Raw genomic sequence first — 26,258 nt, 5'->3', positions numbered from 1 at the left:
AGTCAAAAGAAGCTGAAGAAAAATGACTTATGTCTTCTCTTCTGTTCTGAGATTTGGAGATTATGTTCTGATTAACAGAGAGATCTGTGAGACCCCAAGTTTCTCCTGGCGTATACAATCTTCAAACAACTTACGGGTATTCAGCCAGGTAATTTTCAGCGACCGCTGATATTTTGGCGGGAGTACACCCTTCCATTTTCAAGGCAAACTACAATGGGCAGGAGATGTACAGGCAAATTTAAAACACATTATTTACCTCTACGGTGAGGAAATGTATTGGTTTTTATGAAAGTTGGATAAACTTCGTAGCTGTTGAGTTAGACTGCAATGTGATATGTTGTTTTTATTGAGGTGTTGTGATGAAAATCATGTCCCAACATTTGCCAAGGTTGTGCACCATATTAATTCTCCTGCCGCCAATCGCATTAAGCTCGGCTCCTATTCGTGAAAGGATTTGTTTTACTCATCGACTTTTGGATTCTGCTTCCAAAGAATTGCTTCATTTCCATTTAATGGCTGCTTCGAAATTGTCTGATTTCACTTGGGATTGGTTGGACAGTGCCTAATGGACTCAAGCCGACTGAAAATACAAATCTGTTACTGGAAAAGTTGAACGCTTTCATCACTCAGAGTCTGATGTTATATCTTGACGTTCCGTGATAAATGTCACAGAGAAATCTTTTGACGACGCAACCTTATACATGCTTTGGAAGTGTTTAAATTTTGCACCCACACTGAAGGGTTTGCTGGTAGTTGATTTTATTAGTTCAATTGAACAGGCAGTTTGCAAACTACCTCCTGACACTGCAGAGGAGGTTAGGAGGGAGGCATGCCGTGTGTTGACTAGGGCTCGTGCACGCAAGAGTAATCGAACAGCAGCAGAGAGGGCTGCTTTAGGCTCTCTCATAGTTGAACCTGATATTGTTATTTTACCTGCAGACAAGGGCAATGCCACTGTTGTTTTAAACAAACAAGATTATGTACAAAAGATGCAACATTTACTATCTGACTCGGTGAATCGCAGAATTGATGCGGACTCCACAAAAAGTGTTGAGAGGAAGACCAACAGCCTCCTGAAGAAAAGTGGTTTGTCGCAGGACCCTACCAAGAGTCTTAACACCGATAGTGCTGTTCCCCCTAGGTTATATGGCCTTCCAAAGGTACGCAAGTAAGGGATTCCTTTCCATCCTATAGTCCTATAGTGAGTCATATTGGCACTCTGACATAACATGTAGCCAAGCATCTTGCTTCTTTGTTGAGTCCACAAGTTGGTCAGTGTGAGCATCATATCAGGAACTCGGCTGATTTTTTTTATGTCATTTGGAGGGACTGCGGTTCAATGACTGATATTTTCGATGTAGTCTCTCTCTTCACTCGTGTTCCTCTGTCCGATTCGTTGTGGTTAACTGAGGTTAAGTTTGGTGCTGAATTAACTAATCTCTTTCGGCATGTGTTGACATCCTCTTACTTTTTATTCAATAACCAGTATTACGAACAGACAGATGGAGTTGCGATGGGTAGTCCATTGTCTCCTGTGATTGCAAATTTGTTTATGGAAGACATCGAGGAATGTGCATTAGATTAGATTTACTTTCATTCCAATTGATCCGTAGTGAGAAGGTCCTCCAGGATGTGGAACATGTCAGAAAAACAACAATACATGACAAATATTTACAACTAAAACAAATAAGCTAATGTACCATTCCACAGGTCCCAAGTGGAATGATCGTCATTTTTTAATGAACACTAAGAGTCCTTTTACAAATACTAATGCACTGAATTTAAAATAAAAAAGTTTTTTATTTATTTATAAGGTAATAAACATGTAATACAACTACTGTAATACTTATTTATAATGAATACATTACTGCACTGAAATTGTGCAGAAGTTATGTTGTACTTATCTACAAATCAGTTGGTTTTACTAAGAAATTCATCAATGGAGTAGAAGGAGTTGGCCACCAATAAATCCTTTAGGCTTCTCTTAAACTGAATTTCATTGGTTGTTAAGCTTTTTATGGCTGCTGGCGAGTTATTGAAAATGTGTGTTCCTGAATAATGCACACCTCTTTCTACAAGACTAAGTGACTTTAAATCCTTGTGAAGATTATTCTTATTTCTAGTATTGATTCCATGAATTGAGCTGTTGGTTTGAAAAAGTGATATATTTTTAATGACAAATTTCATTAAGGAATAAATATATTGGTAAGCAGTAGTTAGTATCCCTAGTTCCCTAAACAGGCTTCTGCAGGATGTTCTTGAGTTCACACCACATATAACTCTTACTGCACATTTTTGTGCCCGGAAAACTTTAGCTTGGCTTGATGAATTACCCCAGGGCATTGGAGTGGGCGCCTTTGAAACCCGCCTGTTTCTTCAGATATGTTGACGATACTTTTGTTGTTTGGCCTCATGGTAGGGAAAATTGGAATGCCTCTGTAGAACATCTGAACTTGATCCATCCGAACATTCGTTTTACAATCGATGTGGAAGAGGATGGTTGCCTTCCCTTTCTTGACTTTTGGTTAGGAGTAAGGATGTTGGATCATTGGGACATGCAGTTTACAGGACACATACTCAAACCGACTGGTATTTACAGGTTAATAGTTCTAAAGGTGAAGGGGTACTTCGTATATTGGTACACAGGGCATAGATCGTTTCTGACACTGAGACTTTGCCAGCTGAGCTGTCCCATCTTGAAGTTACGTTTCGTCAAAATGGTTATAGTGATAGACAGATTGAACGTGTGTTGTGCTATCAACCAACTGTGCTTTGGGTGATTGATGATAAGTTGGTTGGCTGGTTTAAAAGAGGGGCGAAGGGACCAAACTATGAGGTCATCGGTCCCTTGTTCCCAATAAAACAATGCCACAAGTGTGAGAATAAAACAGACAAGACATATAATACAAAACAGAAAGAAAGGAAAAGCCACACGAATGAAGGAAAAGCAACGAACCCTAAAAGGAACAAAAGAGGACAAGAAAACAATAGAGATGCTAGAATCAGAAGGGAGTAAAACAGGAAAGCAGATTACAGTGGCTGGCCGACCACGAGAATAAAAAGAAGAAGCCAGCCACTCTGCAACACATTAAAACTTCCACCCTAAAATCACAAGGGTGGAGGACACAGAGGGACAAAGGACTCACTCTAAAACCTACACAGAAGTATAAAACCCACTCTCATGGATGAAACTTAAAACTAAAACTGCTGCTGAGGCATCGTCGCCCGACTCCGAAGGTAGGGAGCTGGGAAAGTTAAAAGTCCGCCGAAGAGTGGCTAAAAGTGGGCAGTCCAGCGAGAGCTGGATGACTGTCATTTGGGAGTCACAGCAACACAGAGGTGGGTCCTACCGACTGAGTACGTGACCATGCCTTAGCCATGTATGGGGAATGTGGAGCCTGCAGAGGACAACTGATTCCCTGCGAGAGGACCGCACGGAAGCCTTCCACACATTCGTCATCTCCTTAATGATACAGAGCTTGTTGTGCGTCCTGTTATGCCATTCCGTCTCCCAAACCCTGAAAACCCTGCGGCGTCAGACAGAATGCAGGTCAGTTTTGGAGATGCCCATCCCCAGGACATAGATGGACTCCTGGATGGACGCTAACAGAGGATGGCCAGGGTAGCATTGGTCGATAGCTTGTAGGCGGCTCAATGAGTCAGTACGCAGCAGAAAAGACACGCCAGAGCATGAGCGGATGTGCTCAAGAGCACGAGATATGGCCGCCAGCTCTGCAGTAAAAACACTGCAGCCAAGGAGTGCTGCTCAATATGCCTTCAACAAACATACGCAAAGCCTATGTGACCATCAGCCATCGAGCCCCGGAACACGTAAAGAATTGAGAGGAATTGACAGTGGAGAGCCACACGGTTAACAGAGTCCTTAGGGCCACGTGAAAGGTCCAGACGAAGCTGCAGCCGAGGCGTACACCATGGAGGCGTACGTGATCAGACTGCAAGCAGAGGTGGTAAAGGGAAGGGACTCTAGATCAGAGAGAAGGGACTGCATGCGAACCGCAATCGTTAACCCCGATCTGGGCCGCCAATGCAGGAGATGGACTGCTGTGGGTGGGGAAAGGAGATGGTAATTCGGATGCTCAGGAGAACTACGAATGTGTGCAACATAACTGGCGAGCAGTTGTGCACATCTGATCTGCAATGGAGGGACCCTAGCCTCCACCAGTACGCTGGTCACCGGACTCGTCCTACAAGCTCCTGTCGCTAGTCAAATCCCACAGTGGTGCACAAGGTCGAGTAAATTCAACGCTGACGGTGCTGCTGAACCATAAACCACACTCCCATAGTCAATTTGGGAGTGGACGAGGGCTCTGTAGAGCTGCAGCAGTGTAGAGTGATCTGCACCCCAATTGGTGTTGCTCAGGCAACGGAGGACATTGAGGTGCTGCCAGCACTTCTGCTTAAGCTGACAAAGATGAGGAAGCCAAGTCAATTGAATGTCTAAAACCAGTCCTAAGAGTCGATATGTCTCCACTACAGTGAGTGGAACATCACAAAGGTAAAGTTCTGGGACCGGATGAACGGTATGATGCCGACAGAAGAGCATGAAAAATTACTTTGCGGGTGAAAACTGGAAGCCGTGGGCTAGAGCCCATGACTGCACCTTGTGGCTGGCTCCCTGTAGGCGATGCTCAGCAACACCAGTACTGGAGAAGCAGTACAAAATGCAGAAGTCGTCTGCATACAGAGAAGGTGAGATGGAGGGCCCAACAGCTGCTGCTAGACCATTAATGACCACTAAAAATAGAGACACAATCAATACAGAGCCCTGCGGGACTCTGTTCTCCTGGATATGGATGGAACTTTGGGAGGCACCAACTTGGACACGGAAAGTACCAAGTGACAGGAAGTTTTGGATAAAAATTGGGAGAGGGCCCCGGAGGCCCCACTCATAAAATGTGGCAACAATATGATGCCGCCAGGTCGTGTCGTATGCTTTACGTAAGTAAAAAAAAAAGACAGCAACCAAGTGTTGCCATCTGGAAAAGGCTGTTTGGATGGCAGACTCAAGGGACACAAGATTATCAGTGGTAGAGCGACCCTGGCAGAAGCCGCCCCGACACGGAGACAGTAGGCCACGTGACTCCAGGACCCAACACAACTGCCGACATGTCATACGTCCCAGTAGCTTACAAAGAATGTTGGTGAGGCTGATGGGCCAATAGTTATCCACATCAAGCGAGTTTTTATGGGGTTTGAGCACCGGAATGATGATGCTCTCCCACCACTGCGATGGAAAGACGCCATCGCACCAGATCCAGTTGAAGACAATGACAATATGTCGTTGCAGTCAGATGAGAGATGTTTAATCATCTGGCTGTGGACGTGTTCAGGACCGGGAGCTGTGTCGAGGCAATGTGCAAGGGCACTGAGGATCTCCCACTATAAATGGGGCGTTATAGGATTCACTGTGGCATGTAGTGAATGAGAGGATGTTCCCTTCTAGCTGCCATTTGAGAGTACGAAAAGCTGGGGGGCTAATTCTCCGACGCAGAGGCTAGAGCAAAAAACTCAGTCAAGTGCTCGGCAATCACATTTGCATCGGTAGATAACACGTCATTTATGGTAACACCATGAACACCTGTTGGGTGTCTGGTACCCGGAAGCATGTCTGACCTTTGCCCAGATTTGGGAAGGTGGCGTATGGCATCCAAACGTCGAGACGTATTTCTCCCACCACTCCTGCTTCTGTCGTCTGATAAGTTGGCGTATGAGGGCACGGAGCCCTTTAAAGACTATGAGATGCTCCAGGTGAGGGTGCCACTTATGCTGCTGTAGAGCCTACTGGTGTTCCTTAAGTGCCTCAGCGACTTAGGCGACCACCATGGGACTGCCTTATGCCTCGGGCACCCTAAAGAGCGAGGGATCGCATTTACTGCTGCAGAAACGATTGTTGTATTCACCTGCTCAACCGTCACATCGATGTTACCGTGTGGGGGAGATTCAACAGTGACAGCAGAGGTGAAAGTTTCCCAGTCCACCTTGTTTAAAACCGATCTGGGTGGGCATCCGTGGGCCTGTCGCCGGGGCAGTGACAGGAAGGTGGGCAAGTGGTCACTACCGCACAGGTCGCCATGTGCTCTCCAATGGATAGATGGGAGAAGTCCTGGGCTGCAAACTGATAAACCAACTACCTCGGGCCACACTGAGATGCGCACCAGTATTTAAAAGGCGCAGGTCGAACTGAGACAGTTCGATATCTCTGCCTCGGCCAGAAAGCACAGTGCCACCCCACAAGGGGTTATGGGCGTTAAAATCTCCCAAAAGTAGGAAAGGTTTAGGGAGTTGATCAATCAGTGCAGCTAATACATTCAGGGGTACTGCACCATCTGGAGGAAGATATACATTGCAGACATTTATTTCTTGTGTCGTCCCTATCCTGACAGTCACAGATTCAAGGGGGGTTTGAAGGGTCACAGTGTCACTACAGACTGAATTTAGGACATAAACGCAAACTCCACCTGACACTTAAGTATAGTCACTACGGTCCCTGTAATATCCCTTACAGCGGCGGAGGGTAGGGGTCCGTACTGCCGGGAAACAGGTTTCCTGGAGGGCAATGCAGATAGCAGGTGTAAAGCTCAACAGTTGCCATAGCTCAGCCAGGCGGTGGAAAAAACCGCCACAATACCACTGGAGGATGACATCATCGTGAGAGACTGGGAAGGCGTGGAACATTCAATGAGGTAGTTTACGTTTCAGAGTCGCCTGCTGCCACCGACTTATTGCCTGAGCAGTCTATGTCCATTGTGTCTGAGGGTCTAGCATGATCTAGATCCTCAACGGACGCCAAACTCTCCACCCCATCCTCAGATGCAGAGCTTGTAGGTAGCGGTGGTGTGGGTGCCACCTCCATTTCCTTGGTCTTAGGGGTTTTCTTTTAGGATTTCTCTCGCTGCTACTGGGGTTTCCATGGCTGGGAGGACTTCACTGGCTAAGTCTCCGGGACTGAGGATGAGCGTGAAGCCCTAGGGCCAGATGCTTTTTGGCTCTTCAGCCACTGGCAGGTGTCATTTTTCCCACTAGCAGAAACCTGGGAATGGAGTGACCCATGGGACCCTTCCTAGCAGGAGAAGCCCAAGAAGACTTACGCTTCTCCAGCTTAAAAGTGGGGATGGACGTCCCCGATGGTTGGGAGGTGATGGGGTCGGAGGAGCTGATGGTGCCAGAACTGTTGTACCGGCGGCGTAAGACGATGTCATACGCGCAGGATACAGGCGTTCAAACTTTCTCTTAGCCTCAGTGTAGGTCAGTCGGTCCAGGGTCTTATATTCCATGATTTTCCTTTGTTTCTGGACAATCCTGCAGTCTGGTGAGCAAGGCGAATGGTGCTCTCCACAGTTGACACAGATGGGAGGCGGGCCACAGCACTTAAAGCACCGCATAGGGGGAGGGATATAGGTCACAGCGCTAGACTATCACCTTGACCTTCTCAGGCGATGTGTCACCCTGAAAGGCCAAAATGAAAGCACAGGTGATAACCCGGCTATCCCTCGGATCCCGATGGATGCACAGGACGAAATGAACACCTCACCGCTCTAAATTGGCACGCAGCTCATCATCAGACTGCAAAAGAAGGTCCCCGTGGAATATAATACCCTAGACCATATTTAAGCTCTTATGGGGTGTGATGGTTACAGAAACATCCCATAGCTTGTCACAAGTGTGAGTAATGCCCGTGACTGTACAGACGATGCTGTTTTGATCAAGACTGATGCAGATCTCATTTTTGGCAAACCCTCCACTTTCACAAACTTGTCCTTTAAATTCTCAACAAAAAACTGAGCCTTCGTTGTCATGAAAGATTCCCCCATCAGCTCTTGAACATACAAGGGACTGGGGCGAATAAGATCTGCTGCCATCCTTAGCCTTACATTCCTCCCATGGTGTGGCCAGGGAGGGTAACGATTTGGGGTCATACTTCTGTGCATTGAATTGAACTCGTGTACACTTAAGAGACTACTAGTGTTTCACCATCACCAAAAGATGATGGACTACGCTTCATTGCGTGTCATCCACCCTGATGCCACCCACTCTGACCAGGGGCCATCCCCATGGGCGCCACCCAGCCGCAGCAAAGGCCACCTGGCAGGACAGCCATTGCCGGGAGTCCTGATGCCCCAGGGGGATGGACATCTACCCCTTGGCATATGTGGGGAGTTAAAGGCGCAGGCATCAGCGGAGCGATCCCTGTGTGGTCAGGGGCCTACAACCAACAGGGTCATGGCAACACCACCACAACGGACTGGCCACTGTGCTGAATATCAGGTGTAAAGAAGTCAATGGTCATCGTTGACACAGAAAGTGACACTGCATAGTGCTTGGTGGAAAATGTACCCAGGAAGGTGTCCTCACCCAAGAGATGGTGAATGGGTGGGGCTGCAATGCGATGACAAGAAAGTGGCCTAAAGATCTCAATGCACGATGGACACCATGCACCTTGTAAGGCGCCCTTCCCCAATTGGCTCGTTCTTCGAGAAAATTTTGAAGAATGGAAGTCAAACCCAACAGGGGACCATAACATAGGGACAAAACATGAGAGACTCCTTTTAGTTGCCCCTTACGACAGGCAGGAATACCTCGGCCCTATTCTAATCCCTGGACCCACAGGGGGGTGGGGATTGATGATAATTCTGAGTCGACATCTAAGTCTACTGCGTTTTTGCCTTACATGAGAAGCACTCAACAATATCGGTGGTATTTTACAGAAATACAATGTGAAATGTGTTTTCCGACCTCCATCTAAAATTAAAGTGCTTTAGAGTCCCGTTAAGGTTGATCTTGGTTTGCATAAGGCGGCTGTATATCGCATTTCTTGTAGCTGTGGCATGGCATATATTGGTCAAACTATCAGGACCGTGGAGGACTGATGTACTGAGCATAAATGGCACACTATTATGGCAGCCAAGTAGATCTGCTATTGCCAAACATTGCTTAGATACTTGTCACCTCATGCTTTACAACAACACCGAGATATTGGCACGCACATCCAGCTATTGGGACAATGTTATTAAGGAGGCAGTTGAGATTAAATTAGCAAGCAACCTTGTAAACAGGGATGGAAGTTTTTGTTTAAACTCTGTTTGGAATCCTGCTCTCTCTCTTGTCAAAAAATAGGGATAGAGTCAAAGTTACCTCACCTGCTAGTTCGTAGTCTCAGTATCGATATCTCTGACTTTGGTCATCTTTGGTGGCACTAGTGTTCAGTGTGTGTTATCTTTCCTGCATCAGTCTAAGAGCCGAGGTTTAAATTTGCCTGTACATTGCCTGTCTGTTGCAGTTTGCTTGAAAATGGCGGGGTGTACTCCCGCTGAAATATTGGTGGTCGCTGAAAATATTACCTGGCTGAATGCCTGTAAGTTGTTTGAAAATAGAGATCTGTTCAACCAGTGTTGTAATTGCTATATAAGAGCATCAAAATACAGACGAGTTCTTTATAAAGCAGATATGTCATTTCGTAGCTCAAATACTCCCAAGCTCTCTTCCAGCCCTCAACCCTCTGCAGACAGAGAAGTCACAGGGCAAGAGTTGGTGGTGCTGCATAGCAAGGTCCATTGCATGAAAACAATTATGTAAAGACAATTGTACAAGAAAATAGTTAAGGTAAAAAAAAAAAATCATCAATAGCAGCAGAGTCACAGACTGTTTGGGAACTAACACATTTTCTGGACTCTGTACAGCTTTAGAATGGCCAATTTACATTCCAAAAGACATAGTTATGAGGCTAGGTGCTTCTGATATGGACTTCTTCAATGTCAGACTACTCATGTTGATTATTTTACCTTCTAAATAATAAAAAATAAATTGAAGTTACGACACATGCACTACCAATGGAAGTACAATTGAAATAAAACTCTTAAGTTAGTTACTTTAGATTTTAACAGTAATTATTAACCTATAAATGCTGGACGATGTCTGCTACATCAGCTGAGTCTGGGGTTGAGTTTGTTTTTCTGTCAATTTTTTGAAGTGTCAAAGTGAGCATTGAGACAAAGCACAGCACAAGGTACGGACAATAGTTTTATATTAAGTAAATAGAATGCAAGTGACAAAAAGGATTGAAGACTCATTATACTGGTTGTGACAAAGACTGGATGAACAACAAAATCTCCGATGTATTTTACAAGAGTCAAATCAGTTTATGTCAAATGCTAAATACTCTACTAATTAAAATCAATGTTTAAGAAAAAGATCTATCACAATCAAGTTTTGAAGTTGGAATATTCTAAAATGATAGTGGACTGGCTTCCAGGTTCCACTATTGTGCCAACGTACAGTCATTAATTGATATAAAGTGTATTTACTAAGTAATTTCCTTAGTCCATTGTATTTTCATGAACATTTCTTCCTTCACTGTGATCACTCAATACACACACACACACACACACACACACACACACAGACACAGACACACACACACGGCTGCAACACGCACGACTGCAGTCTCGGGTAATAGCAGCAATACTGCGAGCAGCAGCAAGCAGCACCACTGCATGACGGGAGGCTGGCACAGGGAAGGGGAGGGATAGTAGGGTAGGGGTGACTGACAGTGACGTGCAGCTGGTGAGTGTGCAGGGGTGAGGTGGAGAGAGGGTAGGAGGGCAGCTATGTGAAGTTGGGAGGTTAGACGGTGGACACGGGAGAGGTGGGGAAGAGGGGCAGGGGAGGTAGCGGACAAGGAGAGAAATGCGATGGGTGCAATGGTGGAACGAGCGCCGTATAGTGTCGGAATGGGAACAGGGAGGCTGGATGGGTGAGGACAATGACTAACAAAGGTTGCGAGGAGGGTTACGGGAATGTACAATATATTGTAGTGAAAGTTCCCACCTGTGCAGTTCAGGACAGCTGGTGTTGGTGGGAAGGATCAATATGGCACAGGATGTGAAGCAGTCCTTGAAATTAAGAACGTCATGTTGGGCGGTGTGCCAGCTGTGGGGTAGTCCAGCTGTTAACTGCCCACAGTTTCTTAGCGACCATCCGTGGGCACAGAAAGCTTGTCGGTTGTCGTGCCCACATAAAATGCAGCACAGTGGTTGCAGCTTAGCTTGCAAATCACATGACCGGTTTCACAGGTAGCTCTGCCTTTGATGGGGTGGGTGATGTTTCTGACTGGACTGGTGTACGGTAGTGGTGGGACGACGTATGGGACAGGTCTTGCCTCTAGGTCTATTACAGGGGTATGAGCCATAAGGTAATGGGTTGGGAGCAGCTGAATTACATTCCCTGCCAGGGTTTCGACCACCTCTCATTGTGCCCTGAAATGAGAAATGTCCTGCCCACTATCCTTCCCACCCATCCCACAGTGGTATTCCACCATCCACCGAACATACACGATATACCCGTCCATCCCTACACAACCCGTTTCCAACCCCTTACCTCATAACTAATACCCCTGTAATAGACCTAAATGCAAGACCTGTTCCACATACCCTCCCACCACCACCACCACCACCAACTCCCCAGCACTGCACTGTCTGCCACCCCTACCCTATTACCCCTCCCCTCCCTGCGTCAGCCTCTTCCTTAACCCCACCCAGTTGCCAGTCACATCATGCACTCGTGCTGCTGTTCACAGTGTGGCTACAGTTGCCCGAGACTGTGTGTGTGTGTGTGTGTGTGTGTGTGTGTGTGTGTGTGTGTGTGGTTGGTCATCTATTTTTGACGAAGGCATTAGGGGCCGAAATCTTTATATGTGACAGTCTTTTTGTTGTGTCTATCTGTGACTCAGCATCTCAACTGTATCGTGAGTGGAAACTTTTATTTTCATTATACTCTCACTGTGATCACAGTAGTTGTCCTCAACAACACTGCACCATGCACTTTAGTACAAAATATGAAAGACAGTGGAGAATATTTCACCAGAAGCATTTAGTGAAATATTCTCCATACATTTATTAAACATAACAAATTATCTTTCCAGTGGTTATTATATTAATGATCACTTTTACTTCCATCGGATTAGATATTCCACACTAAGCAAAAATCTACAAAAAAATATGCTGCTTCGTATGTTCTAATTTGCTACAGTCAACTTTTTTTTCCTGAGAGTAGGCTAGTAGAAAATTTCAGTGTTCTGGATGGAAAATATCCATGAACAGTGAAACATACAATGACTGGATTTTGCACATGAATTTGGACAAACTTATTCCTCCAGCTTTGTTTCCTAGAGCAGACTTTTTTTCTGTACTGAAAAGTTCTCAGTCAGGACACACGCACGCACGCACGCACGCACACCCCTCTATGTGGTGAGTAGCAAGTAATCTACCTTAATTCATACTGTTGTTAATTCCCAATGACATTGTCCAGAAACTGAGCAATGTTTTCAACCCTGTTTACATGCTATTGTCTCCTCAACACCCCATATATGTGAATGATTTTGTGAGTGTGCATTTGGCATATTTCAATAAAAGGAGACTTTTCCCACAGATCAATAAATGATAAGATGATTAAGTTATCATAATTACCAAATGCTCCTTTATTTACATTGGCCTTATGACGTGATGACTCTGAAATCAAGTACGCTAGCTACACAATTCTGTAATTTCTCCATCACAAATTTAGTCAACTGAAAACAAGCAAAACAGAATCTGGATGGAAATACTGTTGGAGACTGCTCTAAGTGATTACAGAAAGCTACAAGGACAAGACGGTTGCTTTGAATTAATCATAGAATTAATTTCAATCCACTGCATTTCCATCAAAGTCTTCACAGCAAACAATACATACAAACACAGTTTTCTTTTTTTCCTTTCTTTCTTTTGAGCTAACACACTTTAGGAGAAATCTTGCAGCTCTACTTTCCTCCCTGGAGATCATTGCGCTACTTTGTTGTGACACTGTGTTCTGGCAGGAATCTTGTTATGAAGCTGCAGCTTACAGTGACAGGTGCATTAAATGATCAGGTGATGAAAGTGTATATGTGAGGGTAAGTTAATAAAGGATGCTGCATGGCTTTGACACTGGTGTGTAGCAGACCACAGATGAAATAGCTGTCTTCATTTGAAGCATATATAATTGATTCAAGTACAAAAATCTACGAAATAAAACCACCATAAACTCTTATTTATTTTGGAGATGACAGAATGTGAGATAAAAAGGAACAGGTGTTTGCAACAGTGACCCAAGTATGATAGTGTCCCTCCACAAATTCTTGGTTGTGATGAGACTGATGTGTAGAGTAGCCCAAGGTGTAGATTACACATGGAAGGTGACAATTTGAAGTGGTAACATACTAGGCTGTATCACTGTCCAAGGTTATCGACACTCCACATAAAACACATTTTTTGTCAAACAACTAAAACTGCAAAATAAATTTGGAAAAGCTGTCTTACATAACAGGCAATCTCCTATGAGTATTTTGGCACTTATTATGTAAAACATATTATACATCAACTATAAAAAAATGCAAGAAGCCGGCTTGCCCAGCTGAGAATGATAGAACTCATAGAAATAAATAACTTTCATCATAGGTGTACAGAGAGCTGTGTAACAAGTAGACTTCTTAGTTTCCACATCCATTTCATAGGCTTCTCTCTTAATGTATGGGTGTTAGTCACTTATGTGTTATCACCCAAAATTTTTACAGCTTTCAATGCCTTTTCCAACAATCTCTCACTTTATTCTGAAGAATCAAACAATGGAAAATCCAGGATGGAATGCAACAATATTATCAAAAGGAAGTTACTACTCGTCATATAGCAGAGATGCTGAGTCACAGATAGGCACAACAAAAGGACAGTCACAATATAAGCTTTCGGCCATCAAGGCCTTTGTCGAAAATAGATGACAGACATACAAACGCACATACAAGCAAACACAACTCACACACAGGACTGCAGCCTCTGGCAGCTGAAAGCTGTGGCTTCAACTTATATTGTGACAGTCTTTGTTATGCCTATCTGCGACGCAGCATCGCATAACTCACGACCCATCCTCACATCTTTACTTCCAACAGCACCTCATCGCCTACCTTCCAAACTTCACAGAAGTCCTCCTGCTAAACTTGCAGAACTAGCAATCCTGGAAGGAAGGATATGCGGAGACATGGCTTTGCCACAGCCTGGGGGATGTTTCCAGAATGAAATTTTCTGTCTGCAGAGAAGTGTGCGCTGATATGAAACTTTCAGGCAGATAAAACTGTATGCCGGATCGAGACTCGGACTTAGGACCTTTGCCTTTCATGGGCAAGTGCTCTACAATTTGAGCTACCTAAGCACGACTCACAACCCATCCTCACAGCTTTACCTCCGCCAGTACCTTGTTGATGGTAGAGCAAGGCAAAGGTCCCGAGTTGAGTTTTGGCTGTTGGGCAATTTCAAAATTCAGATAATGACTAAAAAAGCAAAACCAGTCAACAACAAACTAATATTAAAATTTCACAGCCTATAACAAACAACGTTTTCATTTGAGAAACATATTGGGAATGTGGACCCTTGTAGAAACATATTTATCAGTAAATGTTCACAATGAGTGCACTCCAATCGACAAAGTGGCTCCTGTTTTTTAGTTGTATGTACTTAAATCGGCAAAACTCATCCCACATCTTTTTTTTTTTTTTTTTTTTTTTTTTTTTTTTTTAAAAGTTGCTGACTTTAACAGGGATGTTACTGAAAATAGAAACAGAGTAGACTAGGCCCCTACTTCAGGAGTAAAACTCTCAATAAAGATGCTACAAATGCATGAAAATAAACAGCATTCCTAGCTTTCAGCACAGCTGTTTCCTTCTTCAAGGGAAAATATGAAGAGTTTGAAAAGGATGAGTTGTCTAATGTTCACTCCGCGTAAGTCTTCAGTTACTCTTCCTTCCCTCCCTAAAGCAGCAGCTTGAAACACTTAGTCCTAGGAGTGCTGTTACCTAATTGTGATTTATTTATTTATTGTCCTCTGAATCAATACTGTACATGACATGCACATGATGATGCACAAACATACATTTGATGGTGGTCATTGTGATAATTTGCTGACATGAAGTAATATGCCAAAAGTTTACACAAACATGAGCTTACATACATATTTTCTGAGAAGTTATGGACACACAAATTACATATTCAGTTACACATTTGTATTTTAGTGCTATATTCCTCTAACACATATACACAACAGTACCTGGTTGGATATTTTTTCTGCACTAAATTTGCTTAGTAGCAGACGATACAGATTCCAGATGTTTGCACATGCTTGCATTAATGTTTTACTCTTTACAAAATTCTTTGCTGCAATTTGTTTCACATTTCTTTCCACCCATGTGGAGCAGAAATTCACTTGCACTGTAGAAACAATGATCAAGTAGGAATGATTTTAATTTTTTATTAAATACAGTCAGCGACTTATTGTTTGTTATTTCTGATGGCAGGCTATTGTATATTTTAATGCCTTTGTTGAAGGGAGAGTTTTTAAAGGCAAAGGTGCACATATCTTTAACATGAAGTTCCATTTTCTGTCTAGTACCATGTCATGGACATTTACATTTTTATTAAATTTTGTAAAAGGCCTATTACTTTTTACAAATTTGCATAGTTCTAGTATATACAGGCTGTCAAGGGATAGGATGAGCAACTTTTGGAAGAGAGGTCTGCAGCAGTCAGTCAGTTTTGCCTTGTTCATTATTCTTATAGCTCTCTTTTGGGTGAGGAGAATGTTTGGGCTATGTGTAGAGACTCCCCAGAATAAAATACCATACTGCATTACACTGTGGAATTGTGCATAGGCCTAGTAGGCTGTATGAACAGTTTCTGGGCTTGTGCAATATGCAAGGATTCGTAGGGTATAGCACACTTGGTTTAGCTTACTTTAAGTTTTATTAATGTGTGTGTGTGCCATTTTAGATTATCCTGAATCCGTAGGCCTAGAAATCTTTTTTCTGTATTTGGGGATATTTGTGAACCGTGCAATTTCATATCAGGCATAACTTTATTTGATCTTAGGTGTAAGATTAGGTAAGTGGTTTTCTTTGTGTTAACTATGAGCTTGTTTTTCTCAAACCAATCACCAAATTCGTCTGTATTTCCATTTATGGCCTCTTGGAGTTCATGTTCATTTTTGCTTGTTATGAGGATACTGGTATCATCTACGAAGATCTATGCAGGCAAGTACTGGCCACACCACCTGCAGGGCCACTTTTGTGAATTTATCACCTTTCTGGACAGAATTTTACATTTCACAAAATTAACATCAATTACAGTACATTTCATTTCTTCACATAAAAAATGTGTGGCTTTGTGTGTATGTGTAACAGATAGCCTAAGGGTAGTCACAAGATCAGTCAATGTAAATATTCACACATCCTTCCAGCTTCATCTTTTCCATATAGCTATGTGATAAATTCTTATTTTAAAAGAAAGCTGAAAAAATAAAACACAAAAATATCACTATACACCACACACACACACACACACACACACACACACACACACACACACACACACACTTCATAATAAGATACAACTGAGAATAACAAAATATTTTTTAATTTTACTGTGCTACAGAATTAAATTTCAAATCTTTAAATCCCCGCCACCCTCCCTCCCAACTTCTCAAGGAAAGTGTACAATAGAACCATGCATGGTTTGTGGAACAAAAATCATTACACATACATTTTTATGTGGCTTTTTGTCGAACTACTATAAATTCTGAGAAATTTAAAACCAACAAAATTGAGATGATGATTTCTCAAAAAACGAGGATTGCAATAATCATCTAGTCACTGTACAAGTTACCTGGAGTAAAGACTAGTTACAAAAAAAAAAAAATTTTAACCCACTTTAACACAGCTCTGCTGTGTGATGAACATCTGATCATAGTCGTGAATGCCAGATTACATTCACAAATAAGCTGACATGCGAATCTACTGACAACTGAAAAAGAAACGAAAGCTAGCTATTATACCTACATTTCTGAATTATAGCATATCCAAGAGGCTGAGAGCAGTTAGACACGGGTGCTATAAGATATACGAGTATTCCTGCTTTATTCATATGTCCATTTATTGCCTGACAAGCTTCTTAAATGCCTACTACTGCTTCGACATTTACATCGCAATATTTCATACTGGAAATACCTTATGATGAAGTCAAAAGCAGACAATGCATGACCGAGTAATACTACATGTGTTTGTTACATTACGCTATAAGTATTTGAAATGTTGTTAAATTTTCGTTTACCTCCGGGTGATTTCTTTGACAAGTTCGCGGCAGCTCGATAATAATGTTTTTTCTTCCTCACTTCGCACTTCTTCCGGTTTTTTAAGAATTATAGCAATCTGGAAAAACGAGAAAATAAGCAAATTTTTATTGGCAGAGAATGTAATACTGGAGAAGAAAACTGCAAACAAAATGTAAATCGTAACAGAGTTGTTTTTAAATTGGCGCTGTCTCTGGCTCTTCATTTACCGTATAAAAATTACTTTTACATGACAAAAAACAATGATAATTTTTACTTTTTTGTAGTATGCCTTCCTTTCTTCCTTTACTGATACAGTCACCGGTCTTGTAACTTTTCTGCGCGACACAGCAGTCTGAAACTCGTTCTTCACAGCCATATTCACCAGACTTAAACCAAATGTCAAAACTGTAACATGGGAAGATGTTATACTTACACAAAGTCCAGTTCGCCAATATAACTTACACTGAGTTCTTTAACAAATATATTAATGGGAAAAACGATTTAATTTAACTTTATTTGGCTCTCAGTGACACCTATACATTTTGCGTATGACTAATCGAAGTACCGTGTTTATCTTAGTTCATTTCCGGTATAACAGTCCAATGTCTGATGGGGTTTCAGAGCAAGTGAAAAAGTTTGTTTTCAAATCAGTTAACAATAGAGCGAGTGAAAACGAGATAGAGACGCTAGAAATACTGATACCAGAGGTAAAAACATGAGGAATATTAAAACAAGCGCTATGAATCCGCTAAAATTATTTACCGTTTGTAATGGCTAGTGTTTTATGCAAAGTAGTATGATTGCGTTTCTATTTTCAGCAACTTCAAGCAGGTTACAGTTTCTACACGTGGCCATCAGCACCGGTACTTGCATGGTTCTTGTGGGAACATCGACGTGAACTGCCAGGAAAACATATACTGGAACTTGGTTCGGGCACCGCGCTTCCAGGGATTGTCGCTGCAAAGTGTGGTGCTGCTGTAACATTAACGGATAACGCTTGTCTACCGAAGAGCTTGCAACACGTGAAACGGTGTTGTGAAATAAATGGACTCCAACCAAACCAGGCAAGAGTCATTGGTCTGACTTGGGGACTTTTCCTATCAAGTATATTTAGCCTTGGTCAGGTAGATCTCATTTTGGGATCAGATTGTTTCTATGAACCAGGTGTGTTTGAAGACATTATCGTAAGCGTTGCGTTCTTATTGGAAAAGAATCCACACGCAAAATTTTTATGCACTTATCAGGAACGCAGTGCCGACTGGTGCATAGAACATTTATTGCACAAGTGGAGACTGCAGTGTGAACATATCCCCTTAAACAACTTGGGCACAGAATCAGGAATAGACACTAGTGAATTAATGCAAGATCACACTATCCATCTCTTAGAAATAACAAGAGCTTGATTTATATAATAGGCAGTTAATAATGGCAGCACGAGCTGCATATAAAATATTTGTTGGAAACCTTCCTTGGACTATTGGACATCGTGAACTGAGGATGTATTTTTCTGAGTTTGGTCCTGTTGCCTCAGCAGTCGTTGTTTTTGACAAAAACACTGGCTTATCAAGAGGCTATGGTTTTGTTGTGCTTGGTAATAAATCAGGTTTTAACAAGGTCACCAATAAACAGACTCATGTTTTAGAAGGAAATCAAATAACAGTTCAAGTTGCATCACACTGACAACAATAATACTTGGTGATTATAGTCATTTGTAGTCAGTTACCAGTTTTTGTAGTATTTGTAACAGTATGGATGATACTGATGAGCTTGTAGAAAAATTTACAAAAGCAGCAAAGTATGCTAAAGAGATTTGTGGGGAATTTGACAGTAATGAACTTCTGGAACTGTATGGTTACTATAAACAAGCTACCGAAGGGCCTTGCCAAACATCAAAGCCCAGTTGGTATGACTTAACAGCTAAACAGAAATGGGAATCATGGAGACGCCTAAAGGATATGGATCGTGAGACTGCTATGATAAAATATGTTAAAATAATATCTGAAGTGGATCCCGTTTGGGAGGAACGATTTACAGAAAGACCTGCTGGCAGTGGTGCAGGATGGGTGGCAGTAAGCTGCATGACAAATACTGATGAGTACTTACCAGACACAGAGAAAACAGTATTTGACTGGGTGAAAGAAGGTAATGTTCAGAAGGTCATTGATGCCTCTAGGAGCTTCAGTTCACTTGAAATGATTAATAAACAAGATGAAGGTGGGATGGCATTACTCCATTGGGCTGCTGACAGAGGAAATATGGAAATGGTAGACTGTCTAGTTGAGAAACTGAAAGCTGATGTGAATTTAAAAGATGCTGATGGCCAAACTGCTTTGCATTATGCTGCAGCCTGTGGACATGTTAATGTTACTAAATTTTTAGTTCAACATGGTGGAGATCCCAATATTGCTGATCTTGATGGGAAACTCCCAAAAGATATCGCTGCTGACAGTGAAATATTGAAGACTCTGACAATAGCAAACTGATATTGTTTCATGTAGGCCTATGAACATTTGACATCATGATTATTCTTGCATTGATAATGAAGTTAATTGATCTTTTCCCTTCATTTGCATATCTGGTAAATCCTTGTAGTATAATATGTTGTAAATAAGTGCTCCATTATTTAAAACAAGACTGTAAATTTGAAATAAGTCATTAAATTCATTTTGAGTTTCTATTATATTGTGTTTGGCCTAATTTACCCCTACATTTGTATGATAAAGTGTTGCCAGAGTTTACTTGATGGTATGCATTTTCAATTCTTACATGAATCATTGGGGAAAAGTGCATGTAAATGTTTCCATATATGAAGTAATGGCTGTAATTTAGCGTAGTTTTCATAATTGCTGTAACACAGGTGCAAAAACCACATGAAAATTATCTTTGTAGAGAAACAATTTGAAATGTTGAAGTAGGATGGTCTGTAAACCATTACAGTGATAATAGATTTGATTTTTCACTGGCTGTCACAAATGTTTTAAAGTAAATCTGGTACATGCATTCACGCCCTAGGAATTAAATTATATAAAATTGTTATCAAAAGAAGGGTATTTATTTTTGCGTATATTGTTTTGCAATTTCTAGTTAAGTGAATTGACTGCCACATGTTCTTTACCTACTATTTTTTATGTAGTGTGTTGGTGGGGAGGTAGTTATAATCATCTGCAGTGGTATGTCATTATACTCTGTATCGGTTCAGCTTAGGCTTGAACCTGTTTGCCAACATGTCTTTCTTCTAATGTAAATTATAAACAGAGTTTTGCTCATATTAGTTTGTTTCATGTATGTGGCTTATGCCTGGAGTGTTGCATATGTAAACTGCTGTCATATTTTCTCAACATTAGATCTGTGTACATTTGGAATTGTTGACAGTTTGTTGGTGTGTATGAGGCTGGAACAAATATTTGCCACAACGCATCATTATTTCAATGGTTGCTTGAAAGCTGTTTGGTCAGAACCAATCTTATTTAATGGCCAATCGAAATAACTGAATAACCCACTCTGAAAAGTCTAAATTGTTATTTTTTCACTCTATTCATTTTTTAAACTTTTTTCTCTACATACAAGAAATCATTTCTAGCCATATTTCCATACAGCAAATTTTTGCTCTCACCCTTTGATATGTAATGCATGTTCTACTGTTGTTACAAAACAACCAAGGTATGTCATTTCAAGTATTCAGTTTTGAAGAGGCTGTAGGTAAGTCAGTATAAAATATAAAATGTAGTAACAAGAAAGACAATCTCTCTCTTTATAAAAATAGGCATTGGGTAGGCTAAGTACAGTACAACAATTATCGAACTGTGCGCCCCCCCCCCCCCCCCCTCCTGAGGGCCATGACCACACGAAATGGGGGGCGCGAGCTTATTGAAAAGAAAAATGTATGAATTCAGAAACTGATTAATTTACTGAAAGAAAATGAAAGAGTTAAACACATTCTGAGATAATAGAAAAATTAAATTCACGTTTACAGCGCTATAATACACTTATAAACAGGATTGGATTGGCACTGCACAATGCATTTAATAATTAATTTTTCAATGCTAATATAAAAATAGGTTTAGTAATTATTAGTGACTCCCTTGGGTCTAATTTGCAGAGTAAAGTTTTTCAAAGGAGTGTTTAGTATTAGAAACACACTCAAAATCAAACACTGGAAACTCCAGATGGGAATATCAACAATATAGGAAAGAGCTAGGTTGCTAATTACTATAAAGATGACAAATTAAGTTGCTAATAGCCACACACAAGCTTTCAGCCACAAACGTCATCCGAAAAAGAGGAACATACACCATTCATTAATGTTTTTTTTTTCTTTCTGATGAAGGCATATTTTTTCTTTAAAGCACTCCTTTTCAGTGCAGAAAAAATATATATATATATATATATCATCATGCAACTCTGATGAAAATTCAAAGAGCAGTGTATTACTAACTTGTCTTTTGATTCCATCACTAGTCATGAAATCTTTGCAGATATCTTGTTTGGAAGTTGCGAGGCCTTGGGGAGTATTTTGAAATGGATCCATAACCCCTCATAATGTGCTATCAGGGTTTGGTGAGCACTATATTTACTTACTCTTGGCAGTTTGTAAGGTTTGTAGCTTTAGTGTCAGAACATAGTATATATTGTTGTCATGTGGTGGTGGGGGGGGGGGGGGGGGGGGAAGGAGTTTGTGGCGAAAGACTGAAAATTCAGTCAAGAATACTGAAAGGTTGAAACGTGCTGGCCTAGTAGATAGGTATAAAAGATTAGTTCTGATAATAATGCAGGTGTCAAACTCTGAGATAAAAAGGTGCACATAGCACCTGTTTTGAGAGGAACATTCATGTATTTGCTTCATTAGATGTTCTTTCAGCTTTGATGTATTATCTGTGGATATATGAGAGATGGCAATGGCCAGACTGATACTAGATAGACTGGAAGTGATGCTCAATGACATGGTTAGAATTTCCTCCAGTAGAAATAGCAAACGTGTCTTTTGAAATATATCAGACAGTCTCCTTTATATAGGTTTGTAAAATAGTTAACATGTATCGTGTTTTAGTAAGGTGACAGAGAAATCAAAAAAAGGTTAAACCTGGTATACATGGAATTGGTTTTTAAAGTAAAAAGGCTACTGCGTTCCAACAAAGCGACATGTACTTTCAATTAGTCATTGTAGATAAAAAATACAAAGTGCCTGTGGTTGAAACTATTGTTAGGTCACTATAGTCGGCTTTAGAACAATACAAATTCTGAGAAAAGTTTGTACTCTATACCACTTTCATTTAATGCAAGGAGCATCATGAGGGATGATGTGAGGGTCACTTTGCTTCTATAAAAACCTGAGCCTGATGAAGGACTAGTTTTCGAGTTTACTGTCATTCAAATATAAATTGATACTTTCCATATTTTCAGAGATGATGGTAAGTGGCAGACAAAGAGGAGTGCATTGAAGGAAGAATCATTTCAATTCATTGCACTAAGAATGTATTGTCACTATACCCACTCCCTCCTTTTACCATGTCTATTCATCAGCAGTACTTAATTCATCACCTCATAAAGATAATTACTGGCAAAAAAAACTTAGAAATGTTCAGAATGTAACCGTGTGTACAAATTAATTTGGGATGAGAATGTAAAATGACTCATTCCACATCATTACATACTATCGTGCAAAATGATCCAAGGGACATGTAACTAACTGATTCTGTCTTAAAATTCAGTAATCATTTCTAAACTATGTAGCATAAAATTAAATACTTACTTATATATTACTCTTCTTTTTGTTATGATGATGCATAGGGATTGTTAGATATAGGAATGAAATCTTAAAGAATAGAAATGTGACGCAAAGGAATTTTAATTGGAAATAAGAACTGTCTTTGTTATGCACTTTTTCAGCAGTTCAGAGTCCGCCTCCATTAGCTGAGTGGTCAGCGCGGTGGAGTGCCACGCCTAAGGGCCCGGATTCGATGCCCGGCTGGGGTAGGAAATTTTCTACACTCAGGGACTGGGTATTGTGTTGTCCTCATCATCATTTCATCCCCATCTCCATCGTGCAAGTCGCCTAATAAGGTGTCGAATGCAATAAGTACTTCCCCTTGGCGGCCGAACTTCCCCGAATGGGGGACTCCCGGCCCACAATTCCATACGCTCATTACAATTATTTCAGCAGTTCAGACTAATGCTAATGCATTAAAACCACATTTATAGAAGCTCTTTGTTCTTAGTTGTAGATTCTCAAAAAAATTTTGGCTGCTGCTTCAGGAGTGAATCTGCTCTCTGGAAATTGGACCAAATGGAAAAACAAGTGGTCTGATCATTGGCAAATACTACCGTAGGATATGAGCTAATGCAGTTATAGGTAAATTACACTTCTGCAGAATACCGTTACTGAATTGCACTAAGGTTTTTTCCCCCAGTAGAATACTAATACTGTTGTTCAGATTTATGGCACTCTGAGCGATCACCTGAACATTTATGAATAGTGTCTCAATATTATGGTAAGGATAGTTGCTATCCACCATATAGCAGAGATGCTGAGAAAGAGTGTGTGTGTGTGTGTGTGTGTTGTGTGTGTGTGTGTGTGTGTGTGTGTGTGTCTACTTTAAACAGAGACCTTGTTGGCCGAAAGCTTTTATTGTGAGAGTCTTTTTGTTGTGCCCATCTGTGACTCAGCATCTCCACTCTGTAGTGAGTAACAACATTCTTTTCATAATACTGCTACATTCCGTCCTGGATTTTCTATAGTATGAACAATGTCTGATAATTTGCTTTTTAGCATTGATTGTAACACAGCTGCTGGTGACCACAACAGTCTCACGCCTGTTGCAGGTGGCTGCAACAGTGTCTGACACCGTGTGCCCTTCTGCCTGGCAGTGAAGCATTTGTCACTGCACATACTGCAGTCAACATGTTAAAGTATCTTGCCCGTCTTCACAATGAGTGCTTGTGCTACACAAAGAACAGTATTCTGTAATCAGTATAACTGAATGCAGACACACTTACAGCACCAATTACATTTTCTGATAATACTCTTACGTACTTCGTGAACAGTAGTAGTACTGTAATACTATTCTGGCACTTGTGGGTATTACGTGGTGTAGAACCGTACTAACACACTTTTAGAGTCAGAATGAACATTTTTTTCGGCAGTGAACAGAGCAAATACAGAAAAGGGTGTTGAACATGGTGTGAGAGAACAAAGACTCAAGACAAAACCAAAGAGCATAATTAAAGAAGTGTCGCTTTGCGTCAGAGATGCCACATACTTTTAAGTTTGGAGACTGTTGACTGGAATACACCTTAAAATTCTAAAGGTAAAAGGAATGAAGTACTGGGAGCAGAAGATTATCCTCAACTCGTACGGAAAGTGCAGTGCATTTATATGATGAGAACACGAAGGGGACGCAGTAGCTGAGAAGGAAGAGAGCCAGGATTGTAGTGTATCCCTGATGTTGTTCAGTCTCTACATTTAGTAAGCAATGAAGGAAACCAAAGAGAATTTTGAAAATGGTTATAAAGTCCAGGGAGAAAAAGTAAATCTTTATGGTATGATGTAATTCTGGCAGAGATGCTAAAGGACTTGGAAGAGCAGGTGGATAGTGTCTTGACATGAGGATGTAAGATGAACACCAATGAAGCTAAAACAAAGATAATGACATGTAATCTAATTAAATTGGGTGGTGCATTAAATTAGGAAATGACGCTGAAATTTGTGTCTAATTTGGCCAGCAAAATAGGTGATGATGGTTGAAGCAGAGAGGATATAAAATGCAAACTGGCGATAGGAAGGAAAACATTTCTGCAAAAGAGAAATTCATTAACTGCATTGATTGACTGTTCTGTTGGTTCTTGGTAGTATATTTTACATATCTGAGGAGTGAAAAAACACACAACTCTGGTGTAGTAGTCTACAATATTTATTACTTATTTCACAAACCGGTTGTAGGCTGTTACATCATCATCAGGTACAAAGATAAAGACTACTACTACTACTACTACTACTACTACTACTACTAGGTCAAGAACTGGATAAAGAAGAGAGAGTACCTATTGTTTCTGCTTTTTCTACATTGTGGAGTCCACCAAGGTAGGAGGGCAGCCATTGGTTGATGCTATTGTTTGATTGCATACAATTCCATTTGGGAGTTACCTTCATTCATGATGATGGATATTAGGCGATGTATCATTGAATGAAAGGCAGTATGTTTATGGACTACTGGGTGCAGAGAATTGGCAGATTTTATAGTATCTGTGGTGTTAGGTTTCCTATAAATCTTGAAAGTATGAATATGATCACTGATGTCTATTGTTACATCTGAATAATTGATGCAGTTAACCCCAAACTCCTTCATGACTTTTTTACTGTTGTATTTAGAATTTACCTGCTTAAGAATTTTTTGAAGTTTCTGGTAGCACCTATGCCCAAAAGCACAACACATCACAACATACCTAAACCAGTATCCAACCATGAAAGGGAGTGGATTATTTTCCAAGAACTGTTTTTCAAAATTGTCCATGAAGATTTCAGCAAGCACTGGACTGATTCCATAGTGATGGGAAATCCAGGATGAAGTAATGGCAGTATTCTCTCTCTCTCTCTCTCTCTCTCTCTCTCTCTCTCTCTCTCTGTGTGTGTGTGTGTGTGTGTGTGTGTGTGTGTGTGTGTGTGTGTGTGGCTGCCGAGGTCAGACAGCGACCAGCAATGCGTGCAGTCTGGATGGTGGGGCAAAGAGGTAGTGAGCAAGAGCATATGAAAATCTTGCGCATGATGTTTGAAGGTGCTGGGGGTTGCATAAATCACGTTTCAGATCTTGGTTGATTTCCCTTATTTTATAGTGGTGATAAATACCACATTTAAGATTTTTGTATTCTGTCACTTGCAATTCTACGAGTAAATTCAGAGTGTAATTGGGTTTTGGAAACATAATTAGATTTGTGAAATTCTAATAATATTTGCTACTATATTTGAGAGTGAAAGACTGTTATGTTTTTTTGAATAATAAGAGTGGTTACTAACTTAATGTGCAATTATTTTAGGCATAGATATTACCATAACCTATTTCAGTGAACAGTTTTCTATTTTGCATAAT

At 41.1% G+C, this 26,258-nt stretch overlaps 3 protein-coding genes across 3 annotated transcripts in view; 2 read left to right on the top strand and 1 right to left on the bottom strand.

Moving 5' to 3' along the window:
• The window catches only part of LOC126161298 (uncharacterized), a 211,512-nt gene extending 193,925 nt beyond the window's left edge, over window positions 1–17,587 (bottom strand). The window contains exons 1-2 of the mRNA XM_049917042.1: window positions 17,453–17,587; window positions 17,178–17,275 (exon numbers count right to left, since the gene is read on the bottom strand). Of these exons, the coding sequence (XP_049772999.1) occupies window positions 17,178–17,275; window positions 17,453–17,554 (200 nt within the window). The 5' untranslated portion in view covers window positions 17,555–17,587. The remainder of the gene's footprint in view (window positions 1–17,177; window positions 17,276–17,452) is intronic.
• A 46-nt stretch (window positions 17,588–17,633) lies between these two features.
• On the top strand, window positions 17,634–18,730 carry LOC126161299 (histone-arginine methyltransferase METTL23). The gene is made up of 2 exons (XM_049917043.1): window positions 17,634–17,885; window positions 17,997–18,730. Exons 1-2 carry the CDS (start codon window positions 17,727–17,729, stop codon window positions 18,579–18,581), a joined length of 744 nt encoding a protein of 247 aa, XP_049773000.1. The 5' UTR covers window positions 17,634–17,726; the 3' UTR covers window positions 18,582–18,730.
• A 49-nt stretch (window positions 18,731–18,779) lies between these two features.
• LOC126161300 (acyl-CoA-binding domain-containing protein 6-like) lies at window positions 18,780–19,858 on the top strand. Its single transcript, XM_049917044.1, has one exon. It carries the CDS (start codon window positions 18,927–18,929, stop codon window positions 19,659–19,661), a length of 735 nt encoding a protein of 244 aa, XP_049773001.1. The 5' UTR covers window positions 18,780–18,926; the 3' UTR covers window positions 19,662–19,858.
• Window positions 19,859–26,258: the final 6,400 nt, after the last annotated feature.

Source organism: Schistocerca cancellata, chromosome 2 (assembly GCF_023864275.1).
Source record: "Schistocerca cancellata isolate TAMUIC-IGC-003103 chromosome 2, iqSchCanc2.1, whole genome shotgun sequence".
Lineage (NCBI taxonomy): Eukaryota > Metazoa > Arthropoda > Insecta > Orthoptera > Acrididae > Schistocerca > Schistocerca cancellata.
The sequence above is the reverse complement of the archived record's forward strand: the minus strand, read 5'-3'. Positions and strand labels throughout refer to the sequence as shown.

Bases quoted from the DNA above. Each gene is read 5' to 3' on its own strand.
- LOC126161299 (XM_049917043.1), top strand. From the start codon at position 17,727: ATGACTAATCGAAGTACCGTGTTTATCTTAGTTCATTTCCGGTATAAC. The intron at 17,886-17,996 runs GTAAAAACATGA...TTCTATTTTCAG, and splicing joins TAGAAATACTGATACCAGAG to CAACTTCAAGCAGGTTACAG.
- LOC126161300 (XM_049917044.1), top strand. From the start codon at position 18,927: ATGGATGATACTGATGAGCTTGTAGAAAAATTTACAAAAGCAGCAAAG.